Raw genomic sequence first — 25,836 nt, 5'->3', positions numbered from 1 at the left:
GGTAAAAATAAAGAAAAACCCTTGAATGAGTAGATGTGTCCAAACTTTTGACTGTTACTGTATATAAATATAAGGTTGTGTATAGACAGTATATGAATAGAAAAGTTGTGTACAGCAGTAGTTACAGTATATAGGATGATGAGCATGACTAGAACACAGCATATATAAAGTGGGTAAAACAGTATATAAACATTATTAAAGTGACCAGGGTTCAATGACTCTATGGACTGTAAATAGGGCAGCAGTCTCTAGGTGCAGGGTAGAGTACAGGGGTGGTAGGCGGCTAGTAACAGTGACTAAGGCAGAGTTACCAGGGTTACCTTGTCCCAGACCTGCTGTTTTTGACATTCCCTCTCTCTGTCAACCTGTTGTCTCAACCTCTGAATGCTCGGCTATGAAAAGCCAACTGACATTTACTCCTGAGGTGCTGACCTGTTGCACCCTCTACAACCACTGTGATTATTATTTGACCCTGCTGGTCATCTATGAACGTTTTAACATCTTGGCCATGTACTCTTAAAATCTCTACCCGGCACAGCCATTAGAGGAATGGCCACCCTTCAGAGCCTGGTTCCTGTCTAGGTTTCTTCCTAGGTTCCTACCTTTCTAGGGAGTTTTTCCTAGCCACCATGCTTCTACATCTGCATTGCTTGCTGTTTGTGGTTTTAGGCTGGGTTTCTGTATAAGCACTTTGTGACATCTGCTGATGTAAAAAGAGTTTTATAAATATATTTGATTGATTGACAGATGACCAAATCGTTATATTTAGGAAGTCAGTGTGCTACAATGGTTTCATAGTAGCCTGCCGTCTCTCTTCTGCTACTCTGTACTAAGATTTTAGATGATGACGTAATCCTTTGGGAATTTAACTCCACCTCCATCCAGTGAGGGTGAACAGACTAATCTGACTGGCTCAATGACCACCCAGAAGACGTCTTGTCCAATCAGATTCGAAAATGATGAGCTAGCCATTGAATAACGATACGAAGAAAGTCTCGCGTGATTTAACGTCCGTAAGCTCACTTACGTCAGTCCCATGATGGCTGAAGATCCTGGAGGAACAATTTTCAATTTCTCTCCCACTTTTTTATTTTTCTCTTTACCTCTGCTTGTCATAGAGACATGGCAGGATACACAGCCCCGATAAGCGGCCACAGACCCTTGTTACCGCCATGCCCAAGAAAGGGAACCGAAAACGGCTGAAATTTCGGGCCGGGGACGTCTGCTCGGAGTCAGGTACTGTAGTTAGCTTTAGCAAGCTAACTTGTTTACCCAGCCGGTAACAGGCCACCGTACGTCATCAGTAACGTACAGTGGTGCGCAGAGTGGGTGGGTCCTCGAGGACGGAAGTCAAACCACCCGATTCTACTACCATCATTAATAGTCAATACATTGCTTGTTCATTAAGGAGGATTTCAATGTTAGCCATAAAAATAGAACGTTCAGATAGAAATATGTAGGTTTGTTTCTGCTGGATGTTAGTCAGACACCCACCAGTTGAGTTTAAAATTAAATGCTAAATTGGGCGTAGCTACGTCAGACTTTGGTATCAGAATTTACACCTGTTGCACCAACCTAAAATAAAACTAGTCGTAGCTAAATCCGGTGTAAGCAATGCGCGTTCATGATCATTTATGTTTTCTAGTTTTGGTTACTAGGCAGCGCCCCTATGCGTGCACGTTTTCTTAAACACAACTGGATGGATCAATCAATAATTACTGTTGGAATGAATATCACTGATGAAAATATTGGAATAAAGTAGGCTAATGACATTGAAAGCATGTATCATATTGTTCCTTACCGAAGCTCCCAAAGTCATCCAACCGTTTTAAATACTTTAAATCGATAGATGTGTGTGGTGAACAATCATTTCAGCTCTTTATGACAGCGTTATCGCGCAGGTTTGAGACAAGCGTGGGGACTCGTCTCAATAAATCCATTCAATTTCTGTTTTCACGTACACTCCGTTTGGATATTTGGTTACAATTAGGTTGGGGAAAATGTTAGCCAAATTGAGGTGAGTGTTCATGATGATTACCGTCTAACATTATGAGAACATTTTCCTTGTGTGTTCTGTAGCCGACACATTCCATGGTGAAGGAAGTGCTAGGCAAACACGTGGAGTGGCAGCTCATCTATTACTTTGATAATATCTGAGACACATTTAGAAAAGCCTGCAGAGGTTGTTAAATATCAACACAAGACTCACATCCTTTTGAAAATATAGTTTGCTATTATTTTCTGTCCATATCATGAAATTGCACCCTACTCCTGCTCCCTACTAGACGTTGAGTCTACTCCCAGTCGTAGTTCATAGAAGGGCAACAGGTCGAATTTTTAGGTCCGGCATAGATCACATTTTACATCGCACATAGAGTTACTGGTGCAAGCGGCCCCACTACCAAGGGGCATCTCAGTAGTGTAGCTAGACTTATTCTCCTCCTTGTCTTCCTTCCTCTGCTGTGTCCTGAAAAAGGTGCAAGTCTCTGTTCGAGGGCATGAAATCTGTGATGCGTTGTGGGTAAAGTAGTTAATTATGATGTAAGATGATTTGTTGATCAGTCAGTAGTAGAGGTCGACCGATTATGATTTTAACGCCGATACCGATTTATTGGCCGATTTAAATAAAAGCTTATTTTATTTTTAAATAGTTTTTATTTTATTTGTAATAATGACAATTACATTAATACTGAATGAACACTTATTTTAACTTAATATAATACATCAATAAAATCAATTTAGTCTCAAATAAGTAATGAAACATGTTCAATTTGGTTTAAATAATGCAAAAACAAAGTGTTGGAGAAGAAAGTAAAAGTGCAATATGTGCCATGTAAGAAAGCTAACGTTTAAGTGCCTTGCTCAGAACATGAGAACATATGAAAGCTGGTGGTTCCTTTTAACATGAGTCTTCAATATTCCCAGGTAAGAAGTTTTAGGTTGTAGTTATTATAGGAATTATAGGACTATTTCTCTCTGTGCGATTTGTATTTCATATACCTATGACTGTTGGATGTTCTTATAGGCACTTTAGTATTGCCAGTGTAACAGTGTAGCTTCCGTCCCTCTCCTCGCTCCTACCTGGGCTCGAACCAGGAACACATCGACAACAGCCACCCTCGAAGCAGCGTTACCCATGCAGAGCAAGGGGAACAACTACTCCAAGTCTCAGAGCGAGTGACGTTTGAAACGCTATTAGCGCGCACCCGGCTAACTAGCTAGCCATTTCACATCGGTTACACCAGCCTAATCTTGGGAGTTGACAGGCTTGAAGGGGTGGGTATAATTTATGGAACGTTCCAACAGGAATCTGTTCCAAAAAACGTAAAGTAAAAGGTTGCCAACCAACAACGCTTTCAAACCTAGCTAACTAGCTGCTGAATAGGCATCAACTCACCACGTAGCTTATTCTTAATGTTTGTCCATAGGCAAACAGACATGTGAGAACAGACATTTTTCTGAATAAACGTGAGTGAAAAACGCAATGAAATAGACCACTCCCTACCCGGTATCTTATTCTGCCGCTATACAGTTTTGTATGCGTTGTTTTTTGGCAACCTTGTTATTTACAAAGTTTTTGGAATAGATTCCTGTTGGAACGTTCCACAAATTATACCCAGGTTGAAGTCATAAACAGCTTGAAGCACAGCGAAGAGCTCCTGGCAAAACGCACGAAAGTGCTGTTTGAATGAATGCTTACGAGTCTGCTGCTGTCTACCACCGCTCAGTCAGACTGCTCTGTCAAATATCAAATCATAGACTTAATTATAATATAATAAACACACAAATATGAGCCTTTGGTCATTAATATGGTCGAATCCGGAAACTATCATCTCGAAAACAAAAGTTCTTTCAGTGAAATACGGAACCGTTCCGTATTTTATCTAACGGGTGGCAACCCTAAGTCTAAATATTGCTATTACATTGCACAACCTTCAATGTTATGTCATAATTACGTCAAATTCTGGCAAATTAGTTCGCAACGAGCCAGGCGGCCCAAACGGTTGCATATACCCTGACTCTGCGTGCAATGAACGCAAGAGAAGTGACACAATTTCATGTTAGCAGGCAATATTAACTAAATATGCAGGTTTAAAAATATATACTTGTGTATTGATTTTAAAGAAAGGCATTGATGTTTATGGTTAGGTGCAATGACAGTGTTAAATCATCACCCGTTTGTCGAAGTAGGCTGTGATTCGATGAGAAATTAACAGGCACCGCATCGATTATATGCAACGCAGGACACGTTAGATAAACTAGTAATATCATCAACCATGTGGAGTTAACTAGTGATTATGTTAATATTGATAGTTTTTTATAAGATAAGTTTAATGCTAGCTAGAAACTTACCTTGGCTCCTTGCTGCCCTCGTGTAACAGGTAGTCAGCCTGCCACGCAGGCTCCTCGTGGAGTGCAATGTAAGGCAGGTGGTTAGAGTGTTGGACTAGTAACCGGAAGGTTGCAAAAACGAATCCCCAAATCCCCCCTGAACAAGGCTGTTAACCCCCGTTTCTAGGCCGTCATTAAAAATAAGAATATGTTCTTAACTTCTTGGGGCTATATGGGACGTTAGCGTGCCACCCGTGGCGCACCCTATCAACAGCAGGTGCATTTCAAGAGCGGCAAAATTCAAATTTCTCAAACATACAACTAACTTACAGCCTTTGAAAGATAAACATCTTCTTAATCTAACCACATTTACCGATTTCAAAAAGGTTTTACGGGGAAAGCATAAAGTTAGGTTATGTTAGGAGAGTACATTCACAATAGCTGTGTGTAGTGTATTGTCGATTCAAAGACAGGCGTCACCAAAACCATAAAATCAGCTAAAATTATGCACTAACCTTTTACAATCTCCATCAGATGACACTCCTAGGACATTATGTTAGACAATGCATGCATTTTTAGTTCGATCAAGTTCATATTTATATCTAAAAACAGCGTTTTACTATGGCGTTGATGTTCAGGAAATCGCTTCCCTCCAATACCGGCAGTCAAGTCATGACAACAAAATAATTAATTAATATTAGAAAACATTGCTAAAATATTATATTGTCATTCAAAGAATTATAGATTTACATCTCTTGAACGCAATGGACTTGTCAGATTTAAAATTAACCTTACTGGGAAATCACACTTTGCAATAATCTGAGCAAGGCGCCAGAAAAATACGCATTGCGATACAGACTAACCGCCATGTTGGAGAGATCTAAAATCGAAAATACTATGTAAATAATCCATTACCTTTGATTCTCTTCATCAGATGTCACTTCCAAAGAATCCCAGGTCCATAACGAATGTAGTTTTGTTCAAAAAAGCTCATCATTTATGTCCAAAAACCTCCGTGTTGTAGCACATGATCTAAGCCAGCCGGACTTCACTTCAAGAACGGAAAAAATATATTTTCGTTCGTTCAAACGTTGTATCGCATAAATCATTAGGGCCTTTTTTAACCAGAACATGAATAAAATTCAAGGCGGACCATTGGGTTCTCTTTTAAAACGTTTCGGAATGAGAGTACCCACCATCAAATCGCGCGCCAGGGGTCTAATGGGCCATCACGTTCCATGGCTCTTCTTCAGTCAGATCTCACTGTAGAAGACTCAAAACACTTTGTAAAGGCTGGGGACATCTTGTGGAAGCAATAGGAAGTGCCAAAATATTCCTCCTTCCCTTTGTTTTTCAATGGTATAGGCTTAAAGTCAATTCAACACATCAGGTATCCACTTCCTGTCAGAATCTGTCTCAGGGTTTTGCCTGCCAAATGAGTTCTGTTATACTCACAGACACCATTCAAACAGTTTTTGAAACTTTAGGGTGTTTTCTATCCAAACCTGAACAATAATATGCATATTCTAGCTTCTGAGTTGGTGTAAAATGCAGTTAAAAATGAGCACATATTTTTTCAAATTCTCAATACTGCCCCCTATACCCTAACAGGTTAATCTGACTTGCCTGGTTAAATAAAGGTGTAAAAATACAAAATTTAAATCGTCAAATCAGTGGCTGATTTGTTATGAAAACTTGAAATCGGCCCTAATTAATCGGCCATTCCGATTAATCGGTCGACCTCTAGTCAGTAGGCAGTCGCCTACAATGTCGAACAAGCCCAAAGCCAAAAGTGTCTGATAATGGTTTCACCTAACAAGTGTTTTCAGGTAAGTGCAGACAAAGGAAAAGAGATGAGGGGAGCAAGAAGTTGTAAAATATGACTATTGAGATGCACCCCATGCCACCCTTTGCTATTGTGAGTGATTGGTAAACTGCATCTTCTCCACTCTCTTGCAGTGACAGTTGCTGATTTCGCCAACGCCGACCCAGCCGTTGTGAAGTCAGGGAGGGTAAAAAAGGCAGTTGCCAATGCAATTGAAAAAGAAGGTAAGAGCGTCATTCAAAATGTTTCGATTTGTGCTACAGACATTGTGTTTAATCGATACACCACATTAACTAACTTCGCACTGTTTGTCCTGCAGTGAAGATGTTGTGTGGGCTAGAGGGGTCGCAGGGTTCACTACAGGAGGTGTTCTCGTCAGCATCCACCCTCACCGGAGACACACTGGAGAGTAGCGACGACCTCGACCCCGGGGAGGATGGAGAGAACGAGGCCAAACAGGCCCGCAAGAAGAAGAACAAGAGGAGGAAAGGTACTTCAGCTCTCTAGTCATGCTTTGGAAGAGAGTTGAGGACTGCGTTTCATTCCAGAGAGTTGCTCCCTTTCCCCTGTACTCTGCTCCTTCACAGATGTTATACAGTGCAACTGGGTAGGTCATTGCAATGGGCTGTAAACTAGGCCATCTTTTCTTTCACCTATCCAGTCGTCTCAGATCTGTAAGGGGAGGTGAACAACTTTCCTGACTGTAACAGCCCATTTTTGGGGGGGATTGTCTGTTTTCCCAGAGTGCAGTGAGTGCAGTGATGGGGAGGACTACACAGTGGATATCTGGCTGGTGCTGGCTTCCTATATCCGTCCAGAGGATGTGTGTACGTTTGCTCTGATCTGCAGAAACGCCTGGACCGTCACCTGCACTGCAGCCTTCTGGACCAGACTTTACAGGAGGTAGTGTTAGACCCTCTCATTCCCACGGCTCTTCATAAGACTTGAATCCTGGGAAGTCAGATTCACATTGTCCTTGAAATTTGGCACCTGAAGGAGAAGTACCCTTGTTATTTACATATGTTGTTTCCCTGCCTCGCTCTATGCTCTCACTTTCACCTCCCTTTCTCTCTCTCTCATTCTCCCCCCATAGACACTACAGTCTGGATACTCACCTGCCGTTCCGTCTGCAGCCAGACTCCATAGCCAGGAAGCGTTGTCTACGGGCTCGCGTGATTCGCTCCCTCTTCCACCTGTATGAGCCATTCAGCTCACGTGTCTCCCTGAACCCTGCCCTCCCAGAGTCCACGCCCACCACGCTACTCAACTCCAAGGTAAAGAACCAAGATGGCGCCAAGCGGGGTAACAGGCTAGCGGTTTTCCAAATAACTATTTGGTTTGTTGAGTTTGATGTTCTCGCCTTATTTGGATCCTGAGAGGGTCTGGGTACTTGATCTGGGCTGCAACTCACTAATCCATCAAATTCTGGCATTAATGTCCACTTGACACTTGTTCAATCAAATCACATGTTATTGGTCACAGACACGTGTTTAGCAGATGTTATTGTGGGTGTAGCAAAATGCTTGTTTCTAGTTCCAACAGTGCAGTAATATCTAACAAGAATATCTAACAATTTCACAACAAATACCTAATACTCACATCTAAGTAAAGAAATGGAATTAAGAATATATTAATATATGGACGAGCAATGTCAGAGCGGCACAGACTGAGATACAGTAGAATAGTATACAGTATAAACATATGAGAGGAGTAATGCTAGATATGTAAACATTATTAAAGTGGCTAGTGATCCATTTCTAAAAGTGGCCAGTGATTTCAAGTCTATGTCTATAGGCAAGCAGCCTCTGATGTGCTAGTGATGGCTGTTTAACAGTCTGATGGCCTTGAGATAGAAGCTGTTTTTCTGTCTCTCGGTCCCAGCTTTGATGCACCTGTTCTGACCTTGCCTTCTGGATGATAGCGGGTGAACAGACAGTGGCTCGGGTGGTTGTTGTTAAGTTCATGTTTTAAGTATCCCTATATTTCTGTTATTACGGGGCTATCACTCAGTCAAGAGTGCGCCTGCGCAGGAAGTGAGTTCGTGGATGGACCTAGCCGTGAGTGTAATGGCTACCTTGTAGTGTGTTCATACAGTATAGTAAACTTTGTTAAACTGTAACCTTGTCGTTGTGTCATTTCGAGTTAACATTGGTAGCAGAGGATGGCTAATAACTACAATGTGCCACCTCACTTCGACGAGAAGAGGTCGTACGAAAGTTGGAAAAATTTATTTGGAATCTGGACATGGGTTACTAATCTGGACGCGAAAAAGCAAGCACTTGCGGTGGTATTATCGCTCGAGGGAAGAGCGAGAGATACAGCACTGGAAATATCCGTTGAGGATTTGAACAACAATGATGATGGTATGGGAACTTTGATCAGAGCACTGGATTCTGTATTTCTTAAAGAAGAGAAAGACCGTGCCTACGATGCATATTCAAACTTTGACAGTGTTTCAAGAGATATTTCGGTTGCGATGACGGACTACATCATTGATTTCGAACAGAGGTACAATAGGATGCTTAAGTACGACATGGTTCTCCCGGATGCAGTGTTAGCTTTCAAGTTGCTAGATACTGCCTGTCTGGATGGTCGGGAGAAACAGTTGGCTTTGACTGCTTGTACTGTACTGACTTTTGCATCAATGAAGTCGGCACTAAAAATAATTTTTGGTGAAAAGACGTCTGTCGCGCCGTTAACAGATGGAATGCGAGCGAGTGACGGAGCATATTACACTGAGCAGCAGAGAAAAGGCGCCAAAAAGTCACGTTCTCAAGACAACCTGAAGAGGGCGCCATTTCCCAGAACAAATCCACTGGACAAATATGGAAGGAGATCAAAATGTGCTGTTTGTCAAAGCACTTACCATTGGGTTAAAGACTGTCCTCATAAAAATGAACAAGTTAAACTAACAGAGGAAAATGTAAACACAGATAATAGAGCAGTGTAACATTACACTGTTTTCAAATGAATCTGCTTCTGATACTGAGATTTTTATAGTTGAATCCTTAGGATCTGCTGTGATTGATACTGCATGTACATGCACAGTGTGTGGTGCAAAATGGCTTGATAGCTATGTTAGTGAACTAAATATGAAAGAAGTACAAAATATGATTGACACACCAAGCAACAGAGCTTTCAAATTTGGAGATGGGAGAATTGTCCATTCTACCAAGAGTTAAGATACCAGCAAAAATTGGTCAGACTAAGTGTCACATTGAAACAGAGGTGGTCCCTACAGATATCCCCTTACTATTAAGCAAAGCTTCCCTCAAGAAGGCAGGGGCTGTACTAGACATAAAAAATAACAAGGCAGTGATGTTTAAACAACCAGTGACTCTTGAACTTACTACCTCAGGCCACTATTGTGTAAACATTTTAGACAAAGACATCACACAGAGTCCATGCAAAAATGAGATTTGGACGGACACAGAGAACATGAACACAAAAGAAAAACACAAAGTATTGTTAACTTCTTGAGGCTACCTGGGACGTTAGCGTGCCACCTGTGGCGCACCCTATCAACAGCAGGTGCATTTCAAGAGCGGCAAATTTGAAACCAAATAAATGTACAAATTCAAATTTCTCAAACATACAACTAACTTACAGCCTTTGAAAGATAAACATCTTCTTAATCTAACCACGTTTACCGATTTCAAAAAGGTTTTACGGGGAAAGCATAAAGTTAGGTTATGTTAGGAGAGTACATTGACAATAGCTGTGTGCAATGCATTGTCGATTCAAAGACATGCGTCACCAAAACCATACAATCAGCTAAAATTATGCACTAACCTTTTACAATCTCCATCAGATGACACTCCTAGGACATTATGTTAGACAATGCATGCATTTTTAGTTCTATCAAGTTCATATTTATATCTAAAAACAGTGTTTTACTATGGCGTTGATGTTCAGGAAATCGTTTCCCTCCAATACCGGCAGTCAAGTCATGACGACAAAATAATTAATTAATATTAGAAAACATTGCTAAAATATTATATTGTCATTCAAAGAATTATAGATTTACATCTCTTGAACGCAATGGACTTGTCAGATTTTAAATTAACCTTACTGGGAAATCACACTTTGCAATAATCTGAGCACTGCGCCAGAAAAATACGCATCGCGATACAGACTAACCGCCATGTTGGAGGAATCTAAAATCGAAAATACTATATAAATAATCCATTACCTTTGATTCTCTTCATCAGATGTCACTTCCAAAGAGTCCCAGGTCCATAACGAATGTAGTTTTGTTCAAAAAAGCTCATCATTTATGTCGAAAAACCTCCGTGTTGTAGCGCATGATCTAAGCCAGCCGGACTTCACTTCACTTCAAGAACGGAAAAAATATATTTCCGTTCGTTCAAACATGTCAAACGTTGTATCGCATAAATCATTAGGGCCTTTTTTAACCAGAACATGAATAAAATTCAAGGCGGACCATTGGGTTTTCTTTTAAAACGTTTCGGAATGAGAGTACCCACCATCAAATCGCGCGCCAGGGTGAATGATGGACCATCACGTTCCATGGCTCTTATTCGGTCAGATCTCACTGTAGAACACTCAAAACACTTTGTAAAGGCTGGGGACATCTTGTGGAAGCAATAGGAAGTGCCAGAATATAATTCACCCCCTTTGTTTTTCAATGGCATAGGCTCAAAGTCAATTCAACACATCAGGTATCCACTTCCTGTCAGAATCTGTCTCAGGGTTTTGCCTGCCAAATGAGTTCTGTTATACTCACAGACACCATTCAAACAGTTTTTGAAACTTTAGGGTGTTTTCTATCCATATATAATAAGTATATGCATATTGTAGTTACTGGGTAGGTGTAGGAGGCATTTAAAAATGGGCACATCTTTTTTCAAAAAAGTCTCAATGCTGCCCCCTATACCCTAACAGGTTAAAGCTTCACAAACAGTTTGGACATGCTACAGTTGACAGACTTCAGAAATTACTCAGCAGTTCAGGGAATAATGATGATGAGATTTATTTCCATTCTACAGCAGATAGTTAACAATTGTGAGACATGTCAAAAATACAGTAAACCTAAGCCCAAACCAGCTGTTGGTTTGCTGCTGGCTTCCAAGTACAATGTAACAGTGGCTGTAGATCTACATGAGTTGGGACCAAGTGTGTGGTACCTTCACATAATCCACCACTTCACACGCTTTAGTGCTGGAAGCATTATGAATACAAAGAAACCCAGTGACATCATCAAGCACTTCATTCATTCCTGGATATGTGTGCATGGCCCGCCCCAGAAATTGTACAGTGACAATGGAGGAGAATTCAATAATAATGAAATAAGAGAAATGGCAGAGAACTTCAACATGGAAGTAAAGACAACTGCTGCATACAGTCCATGGAGCAATGGACTTCTGGAGAGACATAATCAAACACTCACAGAGATCATGCTGAAAGTGAAGCAAGACAATGGATGTGACTGGAACACAGCCCTAGATTGGGCTTTGATGGCAAAAAACTCAATGCACAATGTTCATGGTTACAGCCCATACCAACTAGTGTTCGGGCAGAACCCTAATCTTCCCTCTGTACTGGTTGACAAGCCACCAGCACTAGAAGGGGCCAGTGTGAGTGCATGGGTGGGACAGCACCTGTCAGCACTACATGCAGCGAGAAAAGCGTTCACTGAAGCAGAGTGCTCAGAAAGAATTCGCAGGGCTCTGCGTAAACAGCTTTGACCCACCGATGAGAAGTACGAAACTGGAAACAAAGTGTACTACAAACGAGTTGACTGTCAAGAGTGGAAAGGACCGGGAGTAGTCATTGGCCAAGATGGTGTGGTGATATTTGTGAGGCACGGAGGCATCATTGTCAGGGTGCATCACTCAAGATTGCGGAAAGTAAATGATCAACAAGATAGAGGGGCTGTTGCTGAGAATCATCCTAATGAAAAGGAGACAGTAACAGACACAAACCTACCAAATGTCATATCCAATGATATGGACACTGAAACTGACACAGGAAATGGATCAGAGACCTTCAAACATGCCACAGATAATACTGTTGAGCGTTCAAATGAGGAAAACATTCAACAACAGCCACATGTGTTAAGAGAACATGGTTGTTCTAATCTGAAAACTGGACAAACTGTTAAATACATAGACAGAGAAAGTGGTATTCCACATACAGCAACCGTCATTGGACGAGCAGGAAAAGCCAAAGGAAAACACCAGAACTGGTACAACTTGCAGTACTCTGAACCAGTTACACTTTCTGGTACAACAGGGTCAGCTGACCTGTCACTTGTAGATAATCTCAGAATTGAACCAATGGAAAATTGAGAAAAACAGAATGACATTCAAAATGATGATGTACTTGAAACAAAGGACGTGTCATTTGACTCAGCTAAGCTAGATGAGCTCAGTAATTGGAGGAAAAATAGAGTGTTTGAGGAAGTTACAGACATTGGCCAAAAATGTGTCTCAACAAGGTGGGTGTGTACCCTTAAAGAATCCTTAACTGGAATAGTGCCTAAAGCACGTCTAGTGGCTAGAGGTTTTGAGGAGCTGGCTGCTAAACAACTCCCAAACGACTCATCTAGTGGCTAGAGGTTTTGAGGAGCTGGCTGCTAAACAACTCCCAAACGACTCATCTAGTGGCTAGAGGTTTTGAGGAGCTGGCTGCTAAACAACTCCCAAACGACTCATCTAGTGGCTAGAGGTTTAGAGGAGCTGGCTGCTAAACAACTCCCAAACGACTCATCTAGTGGCTAGAGGTTTAGGGGAGCTGGCTGCTAAACAACTCCCAAACGACTCATCTAGTGGCTAGAGGTTTAGAGGAGCTGGCTGCTAAACAACTCCCAAAAGACTCACCGACATGCGGCTCAGAGTCACTCAGATTGCTGATGTCCGTGATCTGCCAGAAAAATGGAAACTTAATTCCATAGACATCAAATCTGCATTTTTGCAGGGAACAGAGCTGTCAAGGGACATTCACATCCGACCTCCGCCTGAAGCTAAATGCGAAGGAACACTGTGGAAACTAAAGAAGTGTGTGTATGGACTGGCAGATGCATCACTCTACTGGTACAACAAAGTCAAGGCAACAATGCTGAATACAGGTGGAAAACTGTCACAAGTGGATCCTGCAGTCTTCTATTGGCTTGATCAAGACTACAATGTGACTGGAGCACTTGCCTGTCATGTTGATGACTTCATCTGGGGTGGCTCACAGACCTTTGCTACAACTGTGATTGCACACCTCAAATCTGTTTTCCAGGTCGGCCGTGAGGAGCATGATAGTTTTTGTTATGTTGGCATAGAGTTTATTACAGTTGATGGGACAATACTGATGCAACAGGAGAGCTATACCAAGAATCTTCAACCCATTCACATGGATTCTTCAAGAGCCGTACAAAGGAATTCCCCTCTGTGGAATTGAAGCTGATCAATTGAGGTCAAAGATAGGATAAATTTTATGGGTTGCTAGACAGAGTAGACCTGATGTAATGTTTGATGGTTGCAACTTGGCATCTAACACAAAACACGCCACTGTACAAACCATTCATGAGGCAAACAAAGTTGTTCGTAAACTGAAATCACAACAAGTGACTTTAAAGTTTCAGCATGTTGGAAAAGATTACTCTTTGAAACTAGTTGTCTTCAGTGATGCTTCGCTAGGGAACCTTACAGATGGAGGCACACAAGGTGGACATCTAATCGTGTTAATGGGTGAAGGAGGAAGATTCTCACCTATCTGTTGGCAGTCAAAAAGGATCAGAAGGGTTGTCCAAAGCACACTTGCTGGAGAAACACTTGCTCTTGCGGATGGAATTGACAATGCGATCTTTCTTGCAACTCTGTTCTCAGAGCTTACCACTGGTGAGACAAAACGGCACGTTCTACCTGTAGTTTGTGTCACTGACAACTACTCATTAGTTGATGCTTTGAAGTCAACCAAGTCTGTCACAGAGAAAAGACTTCGTCTTGAGATTAGCAGCATCAAGGAACTTATTCAAGCACAGAGAATCCAGCGGATTCTGTGGTCGACCACAAAGGAACAACTTGCTGACTGTCTGACTAAAAAAGGAGCATCCGGTCTTGTGCTCCTACAGGCTCTCAGTAATGGAAAGTGGCAGCTTGAGTAATACAAATAAAAACTGTCACACAACCCATTTGTAATGGGGAACTTGAATAATACCTGGACATTTAATTATGTTGTTGATGTTTAATTTGTCTTTAAAGAAAAGGGGGAGATTGTTAAGTTCATGTTTTAAGTATCCCTATATTTCTGTTATTACGGGTCTATCACTCAGTCAAGAGTGCGCCTGCGCAGGAAGTGAGTTCGTGGATGGACCTAGCCGTGAGTGTAATGGCTACCTTGTAGTGTGTTCATACAGTATAGTAAACTTTGTTAAACTGTAACCTTGTCGTTGTCATTTCGAGTTAACAGTTGTTGTCCTTGATGATCTTTTTGGCCTTCCTGGAGGGCAGGTAGTTTTTCCCCGGTGATGCGTTGGGCAGACTGCACCACCCTCTGGAGAGCCCTGTGGTTGTGGCGCTGCAGTTGTCGTACCAGGGGGTGATACAGCCCGACAGGATGCTCTCAATTGTGCATCTGTAAACGTTTTAGGTGCCAAGACAACTTTCTTGAGCTTCCTGAGGCTGAAGAGGCGCTGTTGCACCTTCACCACACTATGTGGGTGGACCATTTCAGATTGTCAGTGATGTGACACTGAGGAACTCGAAGCTTTCTATCTTCTCCACTGTGGTCCCGTTGATGTGGATAGTGAGGCTGTTTCCTGAAGTCCACGATCCGATCCTTCGTTTTGTTGAGGGAAAGGTTATTTTACTGGCACCACTCCTCCGCCACGGCCCTCACCTCCTCCCTGTAGGCCGTCTCGTCATTGTTGGTTATCAAGCCTACTACTGCTGTGTCGTCTGCAAACTTGATGATTGAGTTGGAGGCGTGCATGGCCACGCAGTCATGGGTGAACAGGGAGTACAGGAGAGGGCTGAGCACGCACCCTTGTGGGGCCCCAATGTTGAGGATCAGCGAAGTGGAGGTGTTGTTTCCTACCTTCACCACTGGGGGGCGGCCCATGCTAAGAAATGTTTTCCCCATTTTCTCCTCTGCAGTGTCTGCTGTTCTGGGTCAATAAGGTTGTGGGTTCTCGACCTGATCCTATGTGGGAGTTCAACTTCAAGTTTGTGAAGCCGGTATGTATTAATGCTGAACTGTCTGAAGGACACTAGTGAAGCATGTTTGAATTTGAAGTCCAACATTTTAATTGTAATCAGGGGTATGGTAGTTTCTATATGTTTCTGTGTCTCTGTCCACTAGGTGGTGAGGTGTAAGGGTGGTCTGTTGTTGCCCCGTCAGTATGAGGATGTCCATGCTAACCCAGACTCAGACTGCTACCTGCTGCAGGTCACCACCCTGAACTTCATCTTTACCTCCGTCGTCATGGGGATGACCCTCGCCCTGGTCAGTACACCACTCTCCCTGGCTTTCACACTGAATTGACTCTGTTGTCTCCATCCATGAAGTTGCATTGTTAAAGGCCCAGTGCAGTCAAAATGCAGTTTTTTCTGTGTTTTGTGTCATATTGTACAACAGCTGATGAAAGGAAGACTTTTAAAGGGGGAACAAATGTGGTCAGTGTAATTTCCTGATTGTTGTTGGTTGAAAATACAACCTTCTAATCAGCACGTTTTGCCTGGGTAGAGTTTTGGCTTGCCTGGTGACATCCCCAGGCGGTATAAGTTATAAACCAACAAAGCGTTTCAGACCTCTGCCAATAGCGACTAGTTGTCAGGTTACAGATCCCTTCCTTTAGGCCCCTCACTCAAATTCTTGCTTGAGAAATAGTTTTTTTTTGCAAAAAAGTGATTTTTGTTTCTTTTTGTCGATTTCTTTGAAAAGCGACTACAGTTAGATACTCAACCTAGAAATGATTTGATATTGAGTTAAAAGAACAGCTGCTTTGGGCCTTTTTAAAAGCCCATTATGTGGTTGAAACTCGGGCCTGTTTTTAGGATAGGGGAACCTGTGTCTCCAGTCTGTCTAACCCACTCTCTCTGTTCCCTTCCCAGTTCAACATCAACGTCAGCATGGACATGCGTCACCACCGAGTGCGCCTGGTCTTCCAGGACTCTCCCCCCCAGCGGGGGAGGAGGGGGGAGCAGGGGGGGACACAGGTGGTGCTGGATCCTGTACACAGCGTGAGACTCATGGACTGGTGGCATCCGCAGTACCCTTCCTCCCCCTATATCTAAAACCCATCTCTCATCATGTTAGAACCCTCTTACTATCCCACGTGCCCCACACATTACACCCCTTCACTCCTAAACCCCTGACTGTACCGTCTGCCTGTACACCTACACCACCCAATATCCCCTTTACACCTAAACCCCTGACTGTACCGTCTGCCTGTACACCTACACCACCCAATATCCCCTTTACACCTAAACCCCTGACTGTACCGTCTGCCTGTACACCTACACCTACACCACCCAATATCCCCTTTACACCTAAACCCCTGACTGTACCGTCTGCCTGTACACCTACACCACCCAATATCCCCTTTACACCTAAACCCCTGACTGTACCGTCTGCCTGTACACCTACACCTACACCACCCAATATCCCCTTTACACCTAAACCCCTGACTGTACCGTCTGCCTGTACACCTACACCTACACCACCCAATATCCCCTTTACACCTAAACCCCTGACTGTACCGCCTGCCTGTACACCTACACCACCCAATATCCCCTTTACACCTAAACCATCCTCAGTACCCTGACTCCCTGTACTCCTAAACCATCCTCAGTACCCTGTCTCCCTGTACTCCTAAACCATCCTCAGTACCCTGTCTCCCTGTACTCCTAAACCATCCTCAGTACCCTGACTCCCTGTACTCCTAAACCATCCTCAGTACCCTGACTCCCTGTACTCCTAAACCATCCTCAGTACCCTGTCTCCCTGTACTCCTAAACCATCCTCAGTACCCTGACTCCCTGTACTCCTAAACCATCCTCAGTACCCTGACTCCCTGTACTCCTAAACCATCCTCAGTACCCTGTCTCCCTGTACTCCTAAACCATCCTCAGTACCCTGTCTCCCTGTACTCCTAAACCATCCTCAGTACCCTGTCTCCCTGTACTCCTAAACCATCCTCAGTACCCTGACTCCCTGTACTCCTAAACCATCCTCAGTACCCTGTCTCCCTGTACTCCTAAACCATCCTCAGTACCCTGACTCCCTGTACTCCTAAACCATCCTCAGTACCCTGTCTCCCTGTACTCCTAAACCACCCTCAGTACCCTGACTCCCTGTACTCCTAAACCATCCTCAGTACCCTGTCTCCCTGTACTCCTAAACCATCCTCAGTACCCTGTCTCCCCTTTACTCCTAAACCATCCTCAGTACCCTGTCTCCCTGTACTCCTAAACCATCCTCAGTACCCTGTCTCCCTCTACTCCTAAACCATCCTCAGTACCCTGTCTCCCTGTACTCCTAAACCATCCTCAGTACCCTGTCTCCCTGTACTCCTAAACCATCCTCAGTACCCTGTCTCCCTGTACTCCTAAACCATCCTCAGTACCCTGTCTCCCTCTACTCCTAAACCATCCTCAGTACCCTGTCTCCCTCTACTCCTAAACCATCCTCAGTACCCTGTCTCCCTGTACTCCTAAACCATCCTCAGTACCCTGTCTCCCTCTACTCCTAAACCATCCTCAGTACCCTGTCTCCCTCTACTCCTAAACCATCCTCAGTACCCTGTCTCCCTCTACTCCTAAACCATCCTCAGTACCCTGTCTCCCTGTACTCCTAAACCATCCTCAGTACCCTGTCTCCCTGTACTCCTAAACCATCCTCAGTACCCTGTCTCCCTGTACTCCTAAACCATCCTCAGTACCCTGTCTCCCTGTACTCCTAAACCATCCTCAGTACCCTGTCTCCCTGTACTCCTAAACCATCCTCAGTACCCTGTCTCCCTGTACTCCTAAACCATCCTCAGTACCCTGACTCCCTGTACTCCTAAACCATCCTCAGTACCCTGACTCCCTGTACTCCTAAACCATCCTCAGTACCCTGTCTCCCTGTACTCCTAAACCATCCTCAGTACCCTGACTCCCTGTACTCCTAAACCATCCTCAGTACCCTGTCTCCCTGTACTCCTAAACCATCCTCAGTACCCTGTCTCCCTGTACTCCTAAACCATCCTCAGTACCCTGTCTCCCTGTACTCCTAAACCATCCTCAGTACCCTGACTCCCTGTACTCCTAAACCATCCTCAGTACCCTGTCTCCCTGTACTCCTAAACCATCCTCAGTACCCTGTCTCCCTGTACTCCTAAACCATCCCCAGTACCCTGTCTCCCTGTACTCCTAAACCATCCTCAGTACCCTGTCTCCCTGTACTCCTAAACCATCCTCAGTACCCTGTCTCCCTGTACTCCTAAACCATCCTCAGTCTCCCTGTACAGCCAGAACCTTGCTTCAGCTCAGCCTTCTACAGCCCCAGACACAAAACACCCAACTCTCCAGAGACCAAGCCTCAATATCTTCCAATCCCCTCACATTGCCCTTGGACCACCCTCCCCTAAGTTTATGTTGAACAGATGCAGAGACAATGTCATTTATTTTAATATTTCCTCCTTTCTGTAACTGCTAAATCTTAGTTTAAGGCCATTTTTAAACGGGGGACTTTTGATTTTACATTTTGGTTTGACTTTAATTCTCGGGTCCCAAATGCTGATTTTCTGCTTGTGTAACTGTATTTTAATTGATACCTGTAATCATTGGTACTTTGTAAAACACCACCTCAGGAAGGAAGGGGAGATCTGAAGGTTGTGATGGGAGCAGCATTTTATATCCTGCTTATGTCTGTTAGAATGGTTCTGAACACAAGGCCAGTCATTTTATATCCTGCTTATGTCTGTTAGAATGGTTCTGAACACAAGGCCAGTCATTTTATATCCTGCTTATGTCTGTTAGAATGGTTCTGAACACAAGGCCAGTCATTTTATATCCTGCTTATGTCTGTTAGAATGGTTCTGAACACAAGGCCAGTCATTTTATATCCTGCTTATGTCTGTTAGAATGGTTCTGAACACAAGGCCAGTCATTTTATATCCTGCTTATGTCTGTTAGAATGGTTCTGAACACAAGGCCAGTCTTGTATGTAAACAATGATCAGTAGAAGCAGGCCAATCTTGCTTAATTTCTAACGAGGATGGTATTTGAAGGATCAACATGTAATACCCACAGGAGACTGGATGGCAGCTCTGTTCTACTGTTCACTCGTCGTCCAATGAAAATGCAGTTAAGAACATTAGTGTTTGAATATAGAAGTTTGTTATTGTGTGTAGTGGAAAACAGCTTTTTGTTGATGATCAGACCTGAAGTTGCTTCATTGTAAATGAATGTATAGCTGGTTGACCTTGTGAGGGACGTACGTCTGTTTGCTGAGAGCCAACCATCATCTCAGTCCCCATGTAAAGCCTGTAGATGCTGTCTGTATGTGCTTGTTTGGTCAACCTCCTGTACTGAAATACAACTGGAAAGAACCCCCCCATTTTGTTTTTGTAAGATTTTGTTTTTACAGATTTAATTTGACAATTGACATCAACTTAACATTTCCACCGACATAGATCCACCAAACCAGACGTGGTATTGGCAGACTGAGTAGAACCCCCTACATGCTGGGCTGTTTTGATCAGTACAAATGAGGTTTCCTACTATCATATGTTTTACATATGGTGATGCCTACTTCAAATGTGGATAGGAAATGAGGAAATGAATACAGTACTTAGTCCTATGGGTTGATAATAGTGCCTTCTTGTGGTCAACTGAGGTAACATGGAAAGAGTCTCAACTTTGAAGCACAATGAGAAGGTTGCTTGTACATTGATTTATTTGATCGATTTTTGGGTAAAACAATTTAAACCATAAAAGTACAAAGAAATTCCAGAGGATCACGCAGGTAGACTAGTGGTTAGAGCGTTGGACCAGTAACTAACAGGCAGGTAGCCTAGTGGTTAGAGCGTTGGACCAGTAACTAACAGGCAGGTAGACTAGTGGTTAGAACGTTGGACCAGTAACTAACAGGCAGGTAGCCTAGTGGTTAGAGCGTTGGACCAGTAACTAACAGGCAGGTAGCCTAGTGGTTAGAACGTTGGACCAGTAACTAACAGGCAGGTAGCCTAGTGGTTAGAGCGTTGGACCAGTAACTAACAGGCAGGTAGCCTAGTGGTTAGAACGTTGGACTAGTAACTAACAGGCAGGTAGCCTAGCGGTTAGAACGTTGGACTAGTAACTAACAGGCAGGTAGCCTGGTGGTTAGAGCGTTGGACCAGTAACTAACAGGCAGGTAGCCTAGTGGTTAGAGCGTTGGACCATAACTAACAGGCAGGTAGCCTAGTGGTTAGAGCGTTGGACCAGTAACTAACAGGCAGGTAGACTAGTGGTTAGAACTTTGGACCAGTAACTAACAGGCAGGTAGCCTAGTGGTTAGAACGTTGGACCAGTAACTAACAGGCAGGTAGCCTAGTGGTTAGAGCGTTGGACCAGTAACTAACAGGCAGGTAGCCTAGTGGTTAGAACGTTGGACTAGTAACTAACAGGCAGGTAGCCTAGCGGTTAGAACGTTGGACTAGTAACTAACAGGCAGGTAGACTAGTGGTTAGAACGTTGGACCAGTAACTAACAGGCAGGTAGACTAGTGGTTAGAACGTTGGACCAGTAACTAACAGGCAGGTAGCCTAGTGGTTAGAGCGTTGGACCAGTAACTAACAGGCAGGTAGCCTAGTGGTTAGAGCGTTGGACCAGTAACTGAAAGGTTGCTGGATCGAATCCCCGAGCTGACAAGGTAAATATCTGTCATTCTGCCCCTGAACAAGACAGTTAACCCACCGTTCCTAGGCCATCATTGTAAATAAGAATTTGTTCTTAACTGACTTGCCTAGTAAATAAAGGTTAAAAAAAAAACACAATGTTGCAATATTGATATTAGATTGTTGAATTACAGCAAATGACACTTGATCAAAATCAATTAATGTGGGATCCACGAAGGAGGTTGGGCGGGACCCCTGGGTTCCTCAACTGGTGGTCCATTTTTATTTGGACCCCCAAGTTTTCTGGGAGGGATTATTAAAAACAGACTTAAAAACACCAGAAAATCAGCTTCAAGGTATTTGAATTTTGGAAATATTTTCCAAAGTATTCCCACGCATAATAGAGATATACACTGTACCATTTTATTAGCTACCCCCCCCCCCCCACCCTTTCACAAAAGTGGTTTGCACCTACAGACAATGAGTCACTGGCTGTGGCTTTCTCTCTCGCTCTCTATATATTAGGCAGACATCGAGGCATTCAGTTACTGTTCGATTGAATGTTACAATGGGTTAAACAAGTGACCTAAACAACTGTGAGCGTGGTTATGATCGTCGTGGCCAGCCACGTCGGTTCCTGTAGCTCAGACGGTTCACACACCAGTGTCTAGAGTTTCCCCAGAATGGTGTGACAAACAAAACAAAGTCAGTGTCAGTCCTGGGGGTGAAAACAGCTCGTTGATGAAAGAGGTAGAAGGAGAATGGCAAGAATTGTGCAAGATAACAGGTGGGCTGCAAATAACGGCGCAGTACAACAGTGGTGTGCAGAATGCTCAACTCGTCGATCCTTGTCACGAATGGGTATTGTAGCAGACGACCACACCAGGTTCAACTATCAGCTAAAAACAAGAACGTGACCACCAACACTGGACAACAGAGGAGTGGAAAACGGTGCCTAGTCCGGCAAAGGAGACAGCAAGGGGGGGAGGTCTACATAATAAACTGGCCAGTGAGTAACTGATCGAATACAATTGTAAACAAGGTTTTTTGTTTTAGTTAAATAATATATCTCTTTGGGCATATTGTGGTCAAGTTGCAGTCTAGAAATGATTTGTAATTATGTTCAGGCCCCCTGACCATCGCTCTAGAAAGAAACCATCCTGCAGCTGAATTTGGTTGATAATCCCTGCCCCAAAGCCCAGGCCCCCTGATTCAGGATGATATTTGCCTTGCGACTACGCTGAAACAGACCCATTCAGTTTCAATACCATGCTATAATTACGACACACATGCACGCATTAGTGAGAGGGAAGGCAAGAAAGGTGTGCACTATTGTAGCCCTATTCTCCATTTGAAAAATTGTCAGGCGGTCAGGAATGAGTGACCATTAAAGCCAATCCTGGGCAACCATGTGCTGCGTGCACTGACAGTCAACGGGCATAACGTCATTCTCCCGAAAATACCCGTCCAACAGAACTACATCCCCCAGAATTCCCATCACGCTCTGCCATTGGTGGCCGCAGTTGTCACAAGTGCATACAGGTGACTAGGGACGCACCGAACTCCGCTGACAACATCACAGCCAGCAGGACGAAAACAATCAGCAGCTGGAGAGCCACGGGAGAGTAGCAGCCGTTCTACTGAAATTAGAACAACACACAAACACACACAAAGCTTCTTTTATTTGTCTTTTTTTGCGTAGTATGTGTGTGAGGGTCCCAGCCGTTCCGCGGACAGTATCGGAGCGCACTGGTGGAAGAGCCACCTAGTTTCCAGATTCTGACTCTAACTTCGTATCGTCTGACCTTCATAGCGGGTAAGTGATATTCCACCGCTGAACTTCTGCTGCGCACTCGCACCGCAAATCCACCACAAATGAGCCAACTCTGGAAAATTCACTGGGTTGCATGTATTGTGCGCCATAGTTCAACAGAACTTTGGAAATAGATTTCATGGTCATCTTGAAAGAATGGAAGTTATTTAGCTCGAGCGTTCACTGACACTGCTAGATAAAAAGGCATGTGTTTTATAAAAATGGGCTTATAGTTTTTAGTGCATTGAAAACACATTTTATATAACATTGTTTGCCTAATAAACAGTAGGCTAGGCAACTAGATGTATTTGTTGATTTAATTAAGTTGGTAGTCTAGTCAGCTTTTTATTGTAAAGTTATTGGTATTTTTCTTTAAACATTGACAGCTACGAACATGGTATGATCAATGTTTATGCTATGTTTAGTGCATTTTAGTGCACTTTCTCCTGAACTGTCAAATTCAATATCCTACCCAGATGCCTTTGCCATGTATGACCAACCTCTGGTTTCCGTTCAGCGCAGAGAAGGACTGAGCATATCATCGAAGACACTCTATCCAGAGCTATGCTGCTGCTATGTGCAAACCGTGTTTGTGATACTCACTATATGTAACGAGAACTGCTGGAAAGCAGCGCGCGGGGGACCAAACAGAGCCGAGCGCAGTCAAGTCCCGAGCGATGGCCTCTCCTTAACGCTCCACCGCGCGATCTTTCCGCTTAGTTACATACAGGGCGTGTTTGTTGTATGTGTGTGTGCATGTAGGCCATCATGTTGTAGGTTATGTTTGTGTTTATATATAGCAGGAGGCAGGGGCGAAAATCTGATATCAACTTTGGAGGGGACAATTACATGAAATTTTCTCAAGAGCAATTCCTGCGGGGGACACCAAAAGTAGTGCTGTAACACATAGCCTACATTGTAATATGGTAAATGTATATTGAGGAACCAAAGAAATAAGGTGTTTGCCGTACTCCTAACTACCGGTACCCAAAACTACACAACTAATCACAACAGCAATGCCATTGCCTTTAACAAATCTTAGTTCAGTCACCAGTTTAAGTTGAGAGTGGGGGTATCCATGGCATTTTCCAATTATGTTCCTATTTTACAAGTTAAAAAAATGGAGAACCTTTCATAATGTTGCCAAACAAAGACTCAACAAACTTACCTGAGACTCCGTCTCTGCCAGTCTGTCCCTGCATATCTGTCCCCAACTCTGCTGTCTGTGTGCCATCTGTTGCCTGCTCTGCCTAATGACATCATTGTGAAACATTTCCATTAGAATTTAATTTCTTTCTTATGAACATTTTATCAACTAGTCTTTGAGATATTAGGCTACTAGGGTTCTTACTTTGCGTTTAGGTGTACTGAAAAATACTCTGATGTCCGTCTGTTATTTTTCTGCCATTTTTCTACCTGGCTGGCTGGCTACACACACACACACACACACACACACACACACACACACAGTGTGTAGGTTATTTACAGTAGGAGATGGGCTTCTATCATCTTATCTTTTATCATTCTATTTGGGCTTCGATCTAAAAGGTAGCTAGCAAATGTGAAACGGATTAAAATGACAAGAGTTGACAGCTGTATGAGTTCACCATTTACACAACATATGCTGCAACCTTTTGTAATTTTAATAATTTGTTTAATCTTTGCTATAATCTTTGCTACCCGGGTTAAATAAAGGTGAAATAAATAAATAAATAAAAGTTCCCTTGCGACAATTTAGCTTTTGCAACGAGACCATTAAATATATTTAAGACAATGGTAGAAGAGAGTGTAGTTCTGTTCAGTTTGGATTTCAGTTTATCGCTAACCTTATCACAGGGACTTTGAAGCACTAACTTACATCATCTGCATGCTGATCTTGGAATAAATTGACGATAGCAAAGATTCCATCTTTGACGAGGCCACATAAATGGAATAGGTACTAGCTAGCTTAATAGTTAATATTTGCGCGCTAGCTCTGCATATTCAGCTAGTGTGTGTGCGCGATTGACTGGATTAACCTTACGTCAGTTACGTGCATTGAGTGCCTTTCAGACAGTAGATACGACCCCTCTGTTACCTTGCCAACTAAGGAACTGGCAGTGGATCAAACCATTGTGAGGCAAAGGGTGGGGGGGTCGCAATCTTTTGAAACGTAAAAACGCGCTATTAAGTGTCTAATCAGCAGAATTGCTTTCATTGCGTATTATTAATATTATTTAAATTACATAGTTATGTTTCAGTGATATATTGGGGGGTACAAATCATATTTTTCCCAGGATGGGGGGGTCGTGTCCCCCCCGTCCCCACCGGGATTTCCGCCCCTGGCAGGAGGGTCATTTTTACATCGGTTTTGTTGCGCAATGTGAATACTGGGCTGTATGATGTTTGCTTTAACTCGAACAACCTACGCCACGGCCAAAGCCCTCTGATATCAAGTGATGTCACATTATGGGTGGTGGTCTTCCAATACTTGACTGCTGCACCCTGGTCCCTGCACCCCACCCAATGTCATCTGTTTGGTTTTACCTGTTGAATATTCAGGCAAGATATCCAATGCTTTACCAGTTTTCTCTCTCTCTCTCTCTCTCTCTCTCTCTCTCTCTCTCTCTCTCTCTCTCTCTCTCTTCATCTCTCTCTCTCTCTCTCTCTCTCTTCATCTCTCTCTCTCTTCATCTCTCTCTCTCTTCATCTCTCTCTCTCTTCATCTCTCTCTTCATCTCTCTCTCTCTCTCTCTTCATCTCTCTCTCTCTTCATCTCTCTCTCTCTTCATCTCTCTCTCTCTTCATCTCTCTCTCTCTCTCTCTCTCTCTCTCTCCTCATCCCCTTGTTTTCTGCTCCTTATTTTTCCCTCAGTGGGAAGAGAGTGCTCCAACGCTCACCTCGCTGTAGTCCATACTAAGCCTATATGCAATAAATGTAATACCATGAATTTGACTAATACCTCATTGTAATAACACACAATGAGACCCAGGGGACTGTTGCCTGACCCATCATTGGTCCATTTGATCATGCAGGCCCATTAGTGTTGAAAGGTCATTTGGTCAGGCCTGGTC

General features: G+C 43.3%; 2 protein-coding genes and 1 long non-coding RNA gene across 3 annotated transcripts in view; all 3 read left to right on the top strand.

Annotated features, from left to right (window-relative positions):
* The first annotated feature begins 1,021 nt into the window (after nucleotides 1-1,021).
* On the top strand, nucleotides 1,022-16,897 carry LOC115184952 (transmembrane protein 183A). The gene is made up of 8 exons (XM_029745536.1): nucleotides 1,022-1,236; nucleotides 6,292-6,381; nucleotides 6,477-6,647; nucleotides 6,901-7,060; nucleotides 7,251-7,431; nucleotides 15,265-15,345; nucleotides 15,470-15,613; nucleotides 16,222-16,897. Exons 1-8 carry the CDS (start codon nucleotides 1,173-1,175, stop codon nucleotides 16,402-16,404), a joined length of 1,074 nt encoding a protein of 357 aa, XP_029601396.1. The 5' UTR covers nucleotides 1,022-1,172; the 3' UTR covers nucleotides 16,405-16,897.
* LOC115184953 (uncharacterized) lies at nucleotides 9,594-12,032 on the top strand. The gene is made up of 2 exons (XR_003874701.1): nucleotides 9,594-9,624; nucleotides 11,063-12,032. It is a non-coding gene; the product is annotated as an uncharacterized LOC115184953 (long non-coding RNA).
* A 5,616-nt stretch (nucleotides 16,898-22,513) lies between the features above and the next one.
* The window catches only part of tfeb (transcription factor EB), a gene marked incomplete in the record, with an annotated part of 71,225 nt that continues 67,902 nt past the window's right edge, over nucleotides 22,514-25,836 (top strand). Inside the window, 1 exon segment of the mRNA XM_029745538.1 lies at nucleotides 22,514-22,785.

The sequence above is a fragment of the Salmo trutta genome, unplaced genomic scaffold (assembly GCF_901001165.1).
Source record: "Salmo trutta unplaced genomic scaffold, fSalTru1.1, whole genome shotgun sequence".
Classification (NCBI taxonomy): domain Eukaryota; kingdom Metazoa; phylum Chordata; class Actinopteri; order Salmoniformes; family Salmonidae; genus Salmo; species Salmo trutta.
This window is presented reverse-complemented; position numbering and strand designations above follow the sequence as displayed.